This window comes from Dermochelys coriacea, chromosome 14 (genome assembly GCF_009764565.3).
Source record: "Dermochelys coriacea isolate rDerCor1 chromosome 14, rDerCor1.pri.v4, whole genome shotgun sequence".
In the NCBI taxonomy this organism is placed as follows: domain Eukaryota; kingdom Metazoa; phylum Chordata; order Testudines; family Dermochelyidae; genus Dermochelys; species Dermochelys coriacea.
In genome coordinates, this window is record NC_050081.1 from 2,073,405 (window position 1) to 2,087,040 (window position 13,636).

Below are 13,636 nucleotides of genomic sequence, written 5' to 3' on the forward strand. Positions count from 1 at the left end.
ATGTTTAAAAACCAATGTCTCTAGTCTGCACCTATCAGAATGAGGAAGAAGTTTTGCTGAAGAATGTGATGGACAAAGAAGTGAACCCTTGGAAAGATGACCATGACATACTCAGAATACGGACAAGCCGTGCTTGCAAGACGTACAGCAGAGCGATTTCAGGACAGATGGAAGATCACCCAAGTTTGCCTTTGCATACTTTATAAAAGAAAGATCTCTGGGTGACTGGTCCCACAACACTGACCAATGAAATACCTACCCCACAATCCCCAAAATTTGCAACTTTATTTTTTGGCAGATATATTCAAAGTGATCATCATGGATTTAAACAGAAGCCACTGAGTTGTGTGTTTTGGTTGAAGCAAGGCATGTACGTTCAGGATGGAGGGATGTCAGAGCGAGGTCTCGCCAGGACTCTGCTCTCACTACTCTTCCCACAAATGCTGCTGGTTGCACTTGGTTCTCTTTAGCATTCTGGTTTCCTGGCAGTAAGAAAGTTCTTGGCTGCTAGTGATCCTGATCCAATGGGCAGAGGTGTGGGAATCTATAAATACTTTGTATTTTGCACATAAAACCAAACCCAACAAAGAGAGACACGGACACTGTTCCTGGTTTGTTAAGTTTCATTTAGGTTCCAGGACCCAGTGCAATGGAATTTGCTCCCTGTTGTGAAGTGTCTCCATTCTCCTCCCATCTGCCTTCTCAGGAGTCTTGGTAAACTTCCACTTTATTTTTTCCTTCAATGTACTCAATCTCACCTTTCCAAACGAACCCTTCTCTCCCACAGCCGACCCATCTTCTGTGGGAGCTATTTGCGGAAATTGAAGACCTCCCGTGTTTTCGGTCCCCTCTTGCCTTCAGTTCCCGGTTTGGGAGAAGGCATTTCCACCATCCCTCCGTAAGGGCAGCTCTCAGATTCAGGGTGGTGTCCAGAACACTCCACAGCAGGGATGTAGCCACTGTCCCACATGCCAGTCCCACACAGCTTACACAGGTCATGCAGGCTACAGGGAATCCGGGGTAACAGGCGAAACTGATAAAGCAAACTCCTCGCCTGCCGTGGGAGAGAAGGATATAACCCGTTAGAAATACAGCCAGAGCTTGGGCTACCCAATGGCCAGCCTGTGTAACACTCACATAAAGCTACACTGGAAGTGTTAAATATTTTCAAGATCTACAATAACCCAGCCATGAGAGGAACACAAATCCTAGGCTCATGCATGAAAGCTAAAAGTGGCTTAGGGAGAGTTTCCAGCCTGGGAATTCAGGATTCGTCAGCAGCACCAGGCTCCTGGCCCTGGATGCTGAAATACTGTCCTTAACCACAGAACTGGTCCAGCCTGGGTTGCAGTTCAAGACTCCCTCAGACTGCCTGCCACCATGCCTCAGCCCTGTTCTGAGGGATGCAAAGCTAAGAGGAATTTCAGTCTCCCCATCTTATTTACTCCCCAGCCTTTCTGCAGAAGCTGCCAACAGCAAGCGGGGGGGGGGGGAGGGAGGAGGAGGATGGATGCATGGGAGGGAGGGTAATTAGTCCCAACTGTGTTGCTGTTTACTGATCACTAGGAACTGACCTGAACCCATCACCCCATTTTACATCCTCCCTCTCTCCCCCGCCCCCCCCCACCCCGATCAGTGTCACGTGATCTGCAGTCACTTCTGGTTGAGCTAGACTGGGAGCCAAGACACCAAGATGAGCAGCAGGGGCCCCCATTTCTACACCCTTGAGTTTGTGTTAATTAAGCTCTCTTGTACAGGGCTGGTGCCTCGCAGACCCCCCTGAAACGATCAATGGACTCCCAACCAAGTCAGTCTAAGGATGGACTCCAAGCTAACCCCACCATCCCACCCTCAATGTCTGCAAGTACTGCAGGGCGAGCGGAAGGAATGGGAGAGAGCTGTAGTGTCAACCCTTGGTGCTCCTGAAAGGCTGACGTGTCTCTGTGGCTACTGGTTCAGCTGACATCAGCACGTTGGCATTTACCTTCCTGAGTACAAGTTCCCCATTCATGTGCATGGCCAGGTTACCGAAATGCAGCAGCATCTGGTCAGTGGCCAGCTGCTGCTCAATGACATCATCTCCGTAAATCACCACGATGGCCACACAGATAAAGAGGTGGAAATAGTCCGTCTGCAAGGAGAAAGCAGGAGTTGGGGATTACAGGAGGGGAAGGTGGAGGACTGGCTAGACTAGAGCTCCTGCTAGCTCCACACGGAGAGATTCCTCTTTCCAAAAGGAGCACCATTTGCTCTCATGCTTGCTCCATTTCCAGCTGTGGCACATCCAAATGGGGGAGCAGATGGAGGATCCTGCACTGTAACTGAGTCACTCACATCTGCTACCTTCAAAGGACAGAGGCGAAGTTTGGACCACGCTTTTCAGAAGTGCCCAGCTGGACATATCATCCAGGGGGCTGATTGTCAGAGTTGGGGTGCTCTGCCCCTTCTGATGAATCAGGCCCCTTTGCAGTGTCTCGAGTTAAGCGCCTGGAAGTTCAGGCATCCAAAATCACTAGTCATTTGTACAAGTTTGGGCCTTAATGCTCGCTTATTTTCTGCACAGATGGAAAGGGGAAAAATGCATCACGCACCACTGAAAGGTAATACAGGGGTGACAGTCACATGACTGCACCAGCCAACCAGCACCCAACAAGCTCCACAGTCCTGATGCTAAGAGTGAGTCTTGTAGAGTTGTCACCACTCTGTCCAAGAGGAACAGTTCCCTTAGGTAGATACTCCCCTAAACTCCCCTCCCTCTCACACACATGCCCTGCTCCTCTCTCCTGCAGGTAAAACAGAAATGAACACCCCGTAATGCAGCCTGCTGAAGAAACCAGTCCAGCTGTCAGTGTCCTCTCACTCCCAGGAGTGGGACAGAGAGGAGCTCAGTTTCATGCTCTCCCTGCCACTTGGTCCTCTGGCTAGTCTTGCAGGAAACCTGGAAACCAGCCTTTGCAAGTCCTCAGAGCTGCAATTCAGGACTTGAGGAAAACAGTCTGCAGCTGAACTTTCAGTGAATCATCGACTCTTCAAACTGCTCAGTTGTGACAGCAGCAAGATCAGCTCACGAACGCAGTAACGAGCCAATCCATGTGCGATTTGCTTTAATTTAAGTTACTTTTGAGGCAAGTGGCAGGGCATCAACCCAACAGATTGTCAAGACTGGAAAATCACGCTTTAAGTGCATCCCAGGCAGATGGGGGGGCGTGGAAGGGAGGCTGCATACCTGCAGCCACACCTACACAGGCTCCTTTTCTGCCCAGCATATAGCACGCCAGCAGCGAAAAGCAGCAGTACTCGGCAAAGGGAACACTCCCGCCCTATCATGTCCTGCACCCATCGTCTGTGGTCTGACCTGATAATGAGCCCAGCATGCTTCCCACATGCGCAAAGCCTCAGCATCCGGAAACTCGCGTTTAAAACAGAGGAGGATCCACCGATGACAGAAAAGCATCTGCAAGCCATCCTCCCCCAGGGAGACGAGGTGCTGATAGAAGCGCAGGTGCACGAGTCGCAACAGCTCTCGTAGGTACATCTGAAACCACAGGCTGTCACTCAGCGGAGCCACCACCTCACTCCCTGGACACTCCCTGGCACCCCCACCCCGTGAGCACAGCAGCAGCTGGCTCCTTCCCATTGGGAGTCACTCAACACTGCACTCTGGAAGTGGGCCCCACCCTTTCCCCTCCACGTCTGTATTTGGGACATTGCCTCTGCTGTTATAGGCCAGACTCGGTGATGCTGTCAGTGGAGACAGGCCTTGAGGCCACCGTGGAAGTTTAGGAAGGAATAGCAGAGAGAGAAGAAAATCTCCATGACTGGTTTTATCTTAATGATGCTAATGAAAAGGAAGCCTGGCAGCTGGGCTGAGGCAGGGAGCTTGGAGCTGGAAACCCAGGAAGGAGAAGCTGGTTTTGGTAGCTTCTTTTAGCTGAGACTAAACACTGGGAAAGTTACTTTACAAAATTAACCCATTCTGCATGTTAGCCATGCCTGGAGCTGTACAGTAACGAGTCACATGTCCCCAGTCACTTCCAGAGAAGTTTGGCGCAGTGAGATGGAAGCTGAATGGAGCCATGGTGACCTGGACGTCACTTCTTGGGTTGGGGAGAGAAATGGTGGGACTACCCAGGATGCGAACCAGAAAGGATTCAGCATTCCCTCTGCAGTCTGAGAAGTCAGAAGTGTCCAGAGGCTCTCGTTTTCAAAAGGAACCATTATGTAGATTAGGCCCAATACTTAGACTTTTGTTTAAAAAAAAAGGGGGGGGCGGTTTATACAACCTTCAAGTTAAAAGAAATGTTTTCCTGGCAGATTTAAAACAAGTGACCAGTGAGAAAGTTTGTGATTTGTACTGAATCTTTCTTCTGCCATGTTTGAAACCTAGAATTCCTTATGGGTAAGGAATGGTGTCCCTAGCCTCTGTTTGTCAGAGGGTGGAGCTGGATGGCAGGAGAGAGATCACTAGATCATTATTTGTTAGGTTCACTCCCTCTGGGACACCTGGCGTTGGCCACTGTCAGAAGACAGGATACTGGGTTGGATGGACCTTTGGTCTGACCCAGTGTGGCCATTCTTATGTTCTTACCTGAATGCTTCAGAATTATGCTACCATCCCGGAACCAGGAAGTGAAACTGACTGGTGGGTTTCCATTGTCCAAGCTGAGTGAAGTGCAAAGGGTAAGAGACCAGTAGCCCCAGAGCAGAGTATGTTAGAGTGTAAAAGATAAATTGAGTAAGAACCATTTACGGTTTACAGGGAATCTGGGATTTAAATTTTTTTTTTTTTTTAATCTGACAATGTCCTGTTAATAGTTGCCACTTACTCAGCTCAGTTCACCCAGGTCGCCTATCACCCTCAGTGCATTTGCTCTCCCTGGACTATGGCTTGGCAAGCTGGGGGCCACAGTAGCTGCCTCGCAAATGGTTTTGTGCATTTGTTTTATGGCATTTTTTGAGGAGGCTCGGAGGGTGTTAAGGAAGGGAACAGAGAACCCACTGCTCAGAGCTCACCAGTTGTTTCTCCATATCTTCATCCCGGGGGGAACTGATGAAGATAGTGTTCTGCATCAAACCCACGAAGCACCAGAAAGTGTCTGACTCATCCAAGACCTCTGCCAGAATGGGGGCAACTAGGTCGGACATCCCCTGGGAGTAGCCAATGGTAGGGTTATACACTGCATAGTTCAGCAAGATTCTCCTAGAGGAGACATTCAATAGGAAACGGTGAGATCCAGGCGGTGCCAGTCACAGCTGACCTCAGTCACCCTCCCCTCTCTACCCCCCCTCAAATAGAGTCAGACAAGATGCAAAAGATCAATAAATCTCTTGCCATTTAAGGACACAACTGGAATCTGGAAAACAAGTGACCCTTTGAGCAGCTCCACAAGACATGGCATCCCATACAGATGCATCTAATGGTGTCTGGGGCGTGCTTTTCTAGTGAAAGCACCATGTCTAAGGCACTGACCTAGGGGATTAGGTTATCTTGGGCTGGTTCAGAAGAGGTCTCTGGTTAGCTGACAGGGATTCTGAATGGCACACAGTAATTGGAGATCAGAATCTAGGCAGAACTCCGAGTCCCCATTTCCCAAGCTGGGGGCTGGCTTCATTAGAGAAGTGGGACAGAGGAGAGGCACATTCAGGATGGGGAAAGCAACACGAGGTGGCTCAGCTGTGAAAGCATTCATGGCCTGGCTCCAAGAAAACTCCAGCGGACAGAGACCCCTTGCCCCACGCAGCTGTGGAGTGACAGAGAACGGGAGCACACGTGAGGGCATGTGTGTGTAGCAACAATGTAAGAGAGAGAGAAGGTCAGAACAGGAGCGGAAATTGTAAAGAACAGAGGAGCCCGAGGGACAAGGGTGCCCTCATGCCCATCTGTGATGCTCAGATCCACTGTGTTCAGCCACAAAACCAACTAGTTACTAAGCACACTCAAAAGCCAGGGTGAGGCATACACAGGACCACATGCCCATGCTCGGGTATTAGAGTGCTTGGCCTTCCACTGGTCAGTGAGAAGCTGGGCACTACATACAACCTGCCACCCGCAACAATCTAATCTCCTGTCACACTCCAGCAGCAGCAGCAATTCAATTCCCAGGCTGCCTTCACCTTTCAGCTCCCACCTCTTGGCTTCTCTGTCCAAATGGGTGCAGGCAGGGTCAACATGGCCAGAAAGAGGTGGTGAGGGTAGGGGAAGTAGGGACGGGGCTGAATGGGGCCCCATGTGCATCACTGGGGGTAGGCTGCCCTATGCATGGTATTTCTTAGCACCCCCAAGGCAGGTGCTCTCCCTAGGCTACAGCGCTCCTTACAGAGTTTTCTCTATATTCAGTTAGATCCCTTGCTTAGGGTAATGGGGAAAGACATTGTCCAGCTTAAAGCAGCATCACCTCATGGTTTCCACATTTGGGTTGTCCTCGCCGCGGAAGAACTGATTGCTGCGGTCAGTCCTCACCACGTCTTTGTCAACCGTGAATTGCACGTTACGCCAAAACTCTTTGTGTTCATCTGGAGTCATCGAAAGCCTGAAAATTAAGCAGCGACTGAGTGCATCAGATAGCCACAAGTGAACAAGGAACAAAGGGCCCAATCAGGAAAGACTCTGGGCATTACACTGGGGGCAGAGACCAGTCCCTCCCTCTCCAGACATCTCTCACCACTCCCAAATCTGCTTGAAACAGCGGCTCATCTGAGCAATGCCCAGGCGATTACAACTGCCACTTTGGGCAAGCCTGCTTCAAAGAATTTGAATGACCTGACATGAACAAGATGGCACCAGCTCCATGTGCTCAGAAAGTCAGCCATGGCAGAGAAGGTCCCATTACCCATCACTCTTAGTCCCGCCTCCCTAGCAGGTGCCCCTTGAGGGCCGGAGGGCAGGGCTGTCATTCAGTATTGGTACATTTTTGATCAGGATCAGAGAGAGGAGATGAGAGAGTAGGGTGGGGCCTCTCTCTGGTCACCTCTTCTGCTGGATCTCAAAGTATTCCCTCCTCTTCTGCACCCTCAGCGCCTCCCTCTCCTCCGATGTGGACTCGTGGCTGTAATACCGCAGCATGAAGGGCCAGACCTCACCTCGGATAGACACATCAATCCCGCCAAAGAAAATGGCCTGGAGGAAGGTGCAAAAGTGGCAATAAATACAATTTTTAAATTTCCAAACACTGCATCGAGAAACCGCCAGCCCTTGAACTGAGGAGAGCAGCAAAGCCGCCAGACAAGTGATGCCTTGATTCAAACTTCTGCAATTTGCACACGTTTAGAGGGAAAGCATTGGCCTTCTATTCCCATCCGAGACACAAATCGGGCTCATTTCAATGTCAATACCCCACCCCCAGAGCAGCTCTACGATTAACATGTCGCTCTCATGTCAAGGCTTAATCCCCAATCCTGGGGACGCTGCATTTCTCTGCACACTTTTCTCTAAGGAGTTGGACACAGTACTCCCCCAAACCCTTGAATTATTTTACACAGGAGCCTTGATTGCTTTCTTTGGTTTGTTCACACTGCATTGTACAAGCATGTCTGGGACTGGACACTAGTCCACTTATTCCAGCAGGCAGAAGGCAGAGGCAGGACAGCAAACCCTCTCTGCTCAGAAAGATGTTCCATTATTTTGCCTCTAGCTGAACTGATTGCAGTCCCAGCGAGACCTCCAACCAAGCAGTATAAATAATAGTCTCACAGTATAAAGACAACCAGTGCCTGCCACAGCAGGAAGCAAACTGCTTCAGCTTCTACTTGGGGCCTTTTCCTCGAAGAAAGAGCAAGCAGACCAAAGCAGCAGCTGCCAAACCCCTCACCTTGCGCAGCTTGTACTCCTCTTCCACCTGTCCAGATTCATTCAGGTGATTGAGCCAGGCAGTGACATCAAGACGCTTGTACGTGTTCTCCTCTGGATGTGTCTCGGAGGACGGCAGCTTGGGGCGGCGGATTGAGAACTGCATACATGTCTTCTCATCAGTAAGCTGCTGAATGGGAGACAGAAGAGCAGCAAAGTTCCTAAACCAACTGCTTTTAAAGCAGGAGACCCAGTTAGCACAGCTCCCTTAGGATTAACAGCCAAGACCCGACGTTCAGGAGGGAAGGTCTGTAGAACACCAGCCATTAAAACAGCAAGAGTAATTGGAGCCATTAAAAATCAGAGAGCCCCAAAACAGCTTCACTTAGAAAAACAGTTTCTTTCCACTCCTCCCCCAGCCATATCCCGAATTAATGCTGCTTACAGCAAAACTTCACTCTGCCAGGAATGGCTGCGATAAATTACATACGATTGGCCAGACAAAGGACTGCTGTTAGGCAAGCCAGAGCTGCACTGCCAGGCTCTTGCTAAGGGCACTCATGATCCCAGTGCAAAACTGCAGCTGACATTTAATTTAAAAATCAAAGGCTGATCACTGCAAAAGTGAGCCCATGCTACTGTAATAAGGAAAGCAGCAGGGGGCTCAGTGAGAAGGAAGGAATTTAAAAAATCACTTTCTAATAAGCACATACACTATCTTAAACAGATAATTAAAGAGCTCTTATCACATATGTATGTAGATTGAGCAAAATATGGCAAGGTGACTTGTCAAAACATTGTTTTCAAATGCAGCATGCCAGGCTTCACAAAATGGATGGGAGACGCAGAGAACTGCAGATTGAATATTGCTGATTTCCCAGCCATCTAGTGGTCTAACACCACCAGCCCCTCTAGCTATGGCATCAAGCAAAGCAGACACCTAAACAGGCCTTTTGGCTAATCACCTCCCTCTCCACAGGAGCAGCAGGAATGGGAGAGAACAGACAGGTGCATCAGAGAGTGGCGATTTGGTCTGCACTTGCATCTCCTAAAATTGTCCAAGTATACCAGAAAGCAACAATGGGTTTGTTGCATTAATACAACACTTTAATCAGCTCTAACCCACCCCTGCCTAAAAACACAAGTCTCACAGATAGACCCTGCATCTTTTGGGACATCTGTGCCTCACCAGGCCTGGTCTTTACCTGGTCTTTGAGATGGGTCTCCGTGCAGTATTTCCATTGCTGAAACACCTCAGACAGTTTATCCAGGCCACCATGGTGAAAGTGGAAGATCTTGTATTGACTCTCCCTGCTAGCAACAACCAGCTGCCCACTGGTGCATGCCTCATCGCTGAAGAGCAATCAAAGGGGGAGAACAATGCACATTTAAGAGCTGGTTTTATGCCCTAGAAGAACTTGGGGTAAGGGTAGACAGCAGGCTAGACTAGAAAACAACGCAGAGAAATGAGAGAGAGAAGAGCACAAACACCCAGCTGCCTCTTGCTGACGGAGGCAGAATGTTTCTGCAGCACAGGGAATGATGTTTCATATGGCCCCAGTGACAGCAGGGGATGTGCCCTCGCCCCTTAAAGAGTGACTCTGTCTATGCCTGGGTAGCATTGCTCCCAACCCTTCCCCTTCCAGTTCAAAACACTTTGACTACATGAAGGAACTAAATTCCTGCCAGGTGCTAAGGGACAGAACCCAGTCTAGCAACACTCAGACAGTATGCACAGAACTGCTTCCTAGGGATGGGGGATCTCTGATTGCAAATGACACCCTCTGAGGGTCCAACACAAAAGGCTTGGGGAGAGGAAAGCCATGCATTTATAATTAGGAAGACGACAGAAGAGGGAAGAGAAGTGAGAGCACAGAGGAGATGGGGGAGGGGAGGTACTGAAGAGATAGCTGTTCCCTCACTCTCAAGCTATTCTTGATCTTCTGTAGACAAGTAACACCAGCACTGGGCACCTTCAAAGATTTCCTAAAGGGCCAGAAAGGATTCTGCATGGAGGTAAGCTAGTTCAGCAGGCTGCCACTTGGATTCAGATGGAGAACATTACTGGAGAAAGGCTCCAGAAGAAACTTTCTGAAACAATTGGTCTCCAGACAACCTAGCTCCCACTGCCCTGACAAGTCTCACACACACACACGTCACTGTGATGGGTGGAGGCAACAACAAGGACAGAAGATCTAGAACTACCTTTCTTACCTAAAGAAAAGGCGAAGGGACCTCATTTGTCCAAGGTCCACTCTGAAGACCCCACAGATCTGCTCTAGGGCAAACACCTTCTGCTGTTCGTCCCATCTGGTGTTCTGAGCTTGCATGTTGTTCTCCTGGAATTGGGCACTGGTGTCAAGGCTGGAAGTGGAGCTGTTTGAGCAGGTCATGTGATTGTCACATGTCTCCCTACACAACAGAGAGGGGTAAAACCAGCAGTACGTTAACCAGAGACCTAGGTTCTGCAATCACTTGACAGTAACTTTAGTTTCTCCTGGCAGACAAATGGCTTTTGCTAACAGAGCTACAAAGTCAGAACACTATGCAGTGCTGAGAAGTCACTAAATGTTACTCCAGATAGAATGGATTTTAAAGTGCATCATCCAGAAGATCACTCCCAGCAGAGCCACCCTACTTGCAGCCAGTGCTCAAAGAGCATGTAGGCTTTGGGAAGGTGGTGGAGACTGTCCACGTCTCCCAGAAATACAGCACTATTGAATGGCAAAATTAAGACAGAGGCTTAACCCTTTAAGATAGAGGCAGTTCAAACCCTTGGAGGGAAATCCTGCCCGTTCTCTGCAGAGAGACAGATGTCTATCGTAGCGTGAAAGGTGCAGTTTGGAGAGCCAATCCAGGGGCACTTGCCTCGCCTCCCCTCCCCATCATGTGTCATAGAACTCAGATCTGCAGGTGCCCCTCATACCACTGTGCATGGCGGCTGATGGCTCCCCTGTTTTTCCATCCCGGGTAACAGGAGCAAAGATGCTTGGCAGGTGACTGCAGCAGCTGCACTAGCACAGAGCGGATAATGTATGAGGGGGAAGGACTTTTTGCCCCACAGGCCTAGAGAAGTCCTCAGTACCGTGTCCAGCTGCTCAGGGCCCTGACCGGGACAGGATCTGTGGGCACACTGAGAAGGCATCACTGATTGGAGACCTCATTTGTTATGGTTTCTCTGTAGCCAGAATGATGAAGAAAAAAAAGTAACAAATGCATACACCTCTGGGGCAGTGCCTCCCTTGCGAGGGCATATTTCCTGATACCCACTTACAAGGGGGCCCACCAAGCCTACTTTCATGTATGCAGACTTTGGAAAATGGTTTCCACGTCCATGCTTGAAACTTTGCCTAGTGAAGTGGTAAATTATAGACAAGCCCTTTAAACCAATAAATAGTAGAGAAAGTGAGTCAGACTATGCTTTCCCACAAGTGAAGAGGCTAGCTGGGTCAACAATACATTTGGCCTAAAGACAGCCTGGGTTTAGATTAACCCTCCCCCCCTCCAACCATGCCCAGCCCCAAAGAAAAACATCACTGCTCTGGGAATTAAGTGAATCTGAAGCTGTGACCCTTGGCTCTTAAATGGCCAATACATCTGAACAGGCTTTGAGGGAGCCCTGAATGGGTTCCACTGTGAAATCATGGTGTGCAAACCAAGGCAAGTGGCAGGTATAAAGCCGCCCCCTGCCATGCCACTTAATGCAATGTTTTCTAATCCACTTCTTTACAATGTAGGCGCCCACTCGGCATGCGTCTGCAGTACACTTCATCAGTCAGCTTCCCAAGCCCAGCTCCACCGCCCCTTACACAGGGGCCATCGGGCCAGTCTTATCACCACCAATGGTTCAGGTCACTGCATTCCAGTGCACAGGTCTTTGAACATCTCAGTTAGTTGTGGGTTAAATTTTGAACAGAGTCCTAATGAGCAGCCTAGTTCAACTGTATGGCTCAAAACCTCAGTGCCCACACACATGGGAAAGAAATCCCCAGCTTCTTCGCTCGTCTTATACTTAAATAAGGCTACAGAATAAAATCTGTTCCATTTTAGCCAGAAGAGTGAGCTTCCCTACTTAGTTCATGTACGTTCTGCAGCTCAATACTTCTGGAGAGAGTATTCCAAACAGAAGTACCAACCGGCCCAATCTAGGGTTTTTTGATCTTAGGACAAGACACAGCAATATCATTACGTGAGCAGAGATAACATGTCTTCGCTGAAGTAAATAGGACAAATGCCTATTTACTGAAAGAAGTCACTTTTCAGGAGCTAGCACTGTTTCTGAGAAAGGCATCTGGCTCCTTCCAGATTTACCTTAAATATGTTAGTCATTAAGGTGCCACCGGACCCCTCATTGTTTTTGTGGATACAGACTAACAAGGCTACCCCCAACACTTAAAAGTAGAGACAGATTGTCACCTTTGCTGCATGCAGCTTTCCCTGATTTAATGGTATTTGGTTTTGTGAAAATCCAGTGTTATTTTATCTGATAAATCTGTGGCATGGACTGCTTCTCAGAAATACAATACCAAACATTAATGCAAAGAAATCCAGGCATAAGACACCCTGCACTGGACTGCCTGCAACAAGCAGCTGGTGTTTATGGAGCAACTCAGTTAAAGCCACAGCTGATTACATAGGATTTTCCTGGAAGAAATGAGACAAACCAGTTTAAAAACTAAGGAGAGCTTAGTTCTGAAACCCTTGCGAAGATGAACTGGTCAGTAAGACAAGAGGATGGAGCCTGCTACTATGAAGACACTTTCCAGTGTGGCTTTCTTATTGCAGAAGCAACAACCCCCAACATTCAAAACACATCAGCACCAAAGAATCAACGCTTAGTACTCCAATGCTGAGACGCAGCATTTACTATGTGTACTGGGCATCATGTTTGCTCCTAAACTGGAGAAACGTCATAAGTCACATATAAAAAGCATGGCACTGCCAGTTGCCGTTACCCACACTATTCAAAACCTGCTGTGACAGGCATCCAATTAACTGTTCCCAAACTTACCACCTGGAGACCTTATTTACAAATATAGCTATTGGCACCACCACATTTGCTGGCATGGTTTCTGAGACACAGCATTTACAAATACAATTAGTCACTGGTTTTTAAGAAGGCATTTCAGCTGGAAACAACCTTGAACATGCAACCAACTTCAGTCAAGGAGAACCGAAGCAGAGAGCATGTATGGATTTACCACTTCTGGACTCCAAAAACCAAGAAGCAACAACTTAGAGCCTCGACATGCAGCAAGAGTGCAGTCCAGGGAGACTCAAATGTTTTTACTGTTTTAGAATACGAATGGTAAGGAGGACACATACTCACACACTGTCCCTTTTATGAAGGGAGAACAGAGGAGCTGGTAAATGCACACATTAATAGACATGACAGATTATGTACTGTATATAAAATACCAAAAATATTCAACAATGATTCAGATTATACATGACTAGTAATTAAGAAAAAACAATTCCATGTTTTATGTTTAGAAGCATAAATGCTCTCCCCTTTATACATCCCAATGATGAATGCATCTAAAAAGACGTCACAGTTTGGTAACGTAATTTTAACAGTGATCTAATATTCAGACTGCTTTTTCCCTTTGCAGTGACTGAATATTAGAGGTACAGTAAGTGTTAGTTTAGTTTGTTTTTTGGGAATCATATAGAACTACTCCATAAAAGCCATGGACATCAGGAGAGAATTTCCAGATTTGTTAGATATGAGCCTTGCACCAGACTGTCCTCTTCAAGAACAGCACAAGCAAGTAGCTGAAGAAACATTCCAGGGAGATATTAGCTTATAGGATCCAATGATTATAGAGACACACCTGATTTTCACACACT

At 48.2% G+C, this 13,636-nt stretch overlaps 1 protein-coding gene across 5 annotated transcripts in view; it reads right to left on the reverse strand.

Annotated features, from left to right (window-relative positions):
* Window positions 1–271: 271 nt before the first annotated feature.
* Window positions 272–13,636, reverse strand: part of TBC1D16 (TBC1 domain family member 16) — a 45,730-nt gene continuing 32,365 nt past the window's right edge. For 3 of the 5 annotated variants that reach the window (XM_038371604.2, XM_038371605.2, XM_043497497.1), the window contains 9 exons: window positions 10,001–10,198; window positions 8,992–9,139; window positions 7,809–7,976; window positions 6,969–7,117; window positions 6,396–6,530; window positions 5,014–5,200; window positions 3,356–3,535; window positions 1,985–2,131; window positions 272–1,054 (listed from right to left, as the gene is read on the reverse strand). In XM_038371604.2, coding sequence (XP_038227532.1) covers window positions 809–1,054; window positions 1,985–2,131; window positions 3,356–3,535; window positions 5,014–5,200; window positions 6,396–6,530; window positions 6,969–7,117; window positions 7,809–7,976; window positions 8,992–9,139; window positions 10,001–10,198 — 1,558 coding nt within the window. In that variant the 3' untranslated portion in view covers window positions 272–808. The remainder of the gene's footprint in view (window positions 1,055–1,984; window positions 2,132–3,355; window positions 3,536–5,013; window positions 5,201–6,395; window positions 6,531–6,968; window positions 7,118–7,808; window positions 7,977–8,991; window positions 9,140–10,000; window positions 10,199–13,636) is intronic. The other 2 variants (XM_038371606.2, XM_043497499.1) reach the window with 2 other exon arrangements.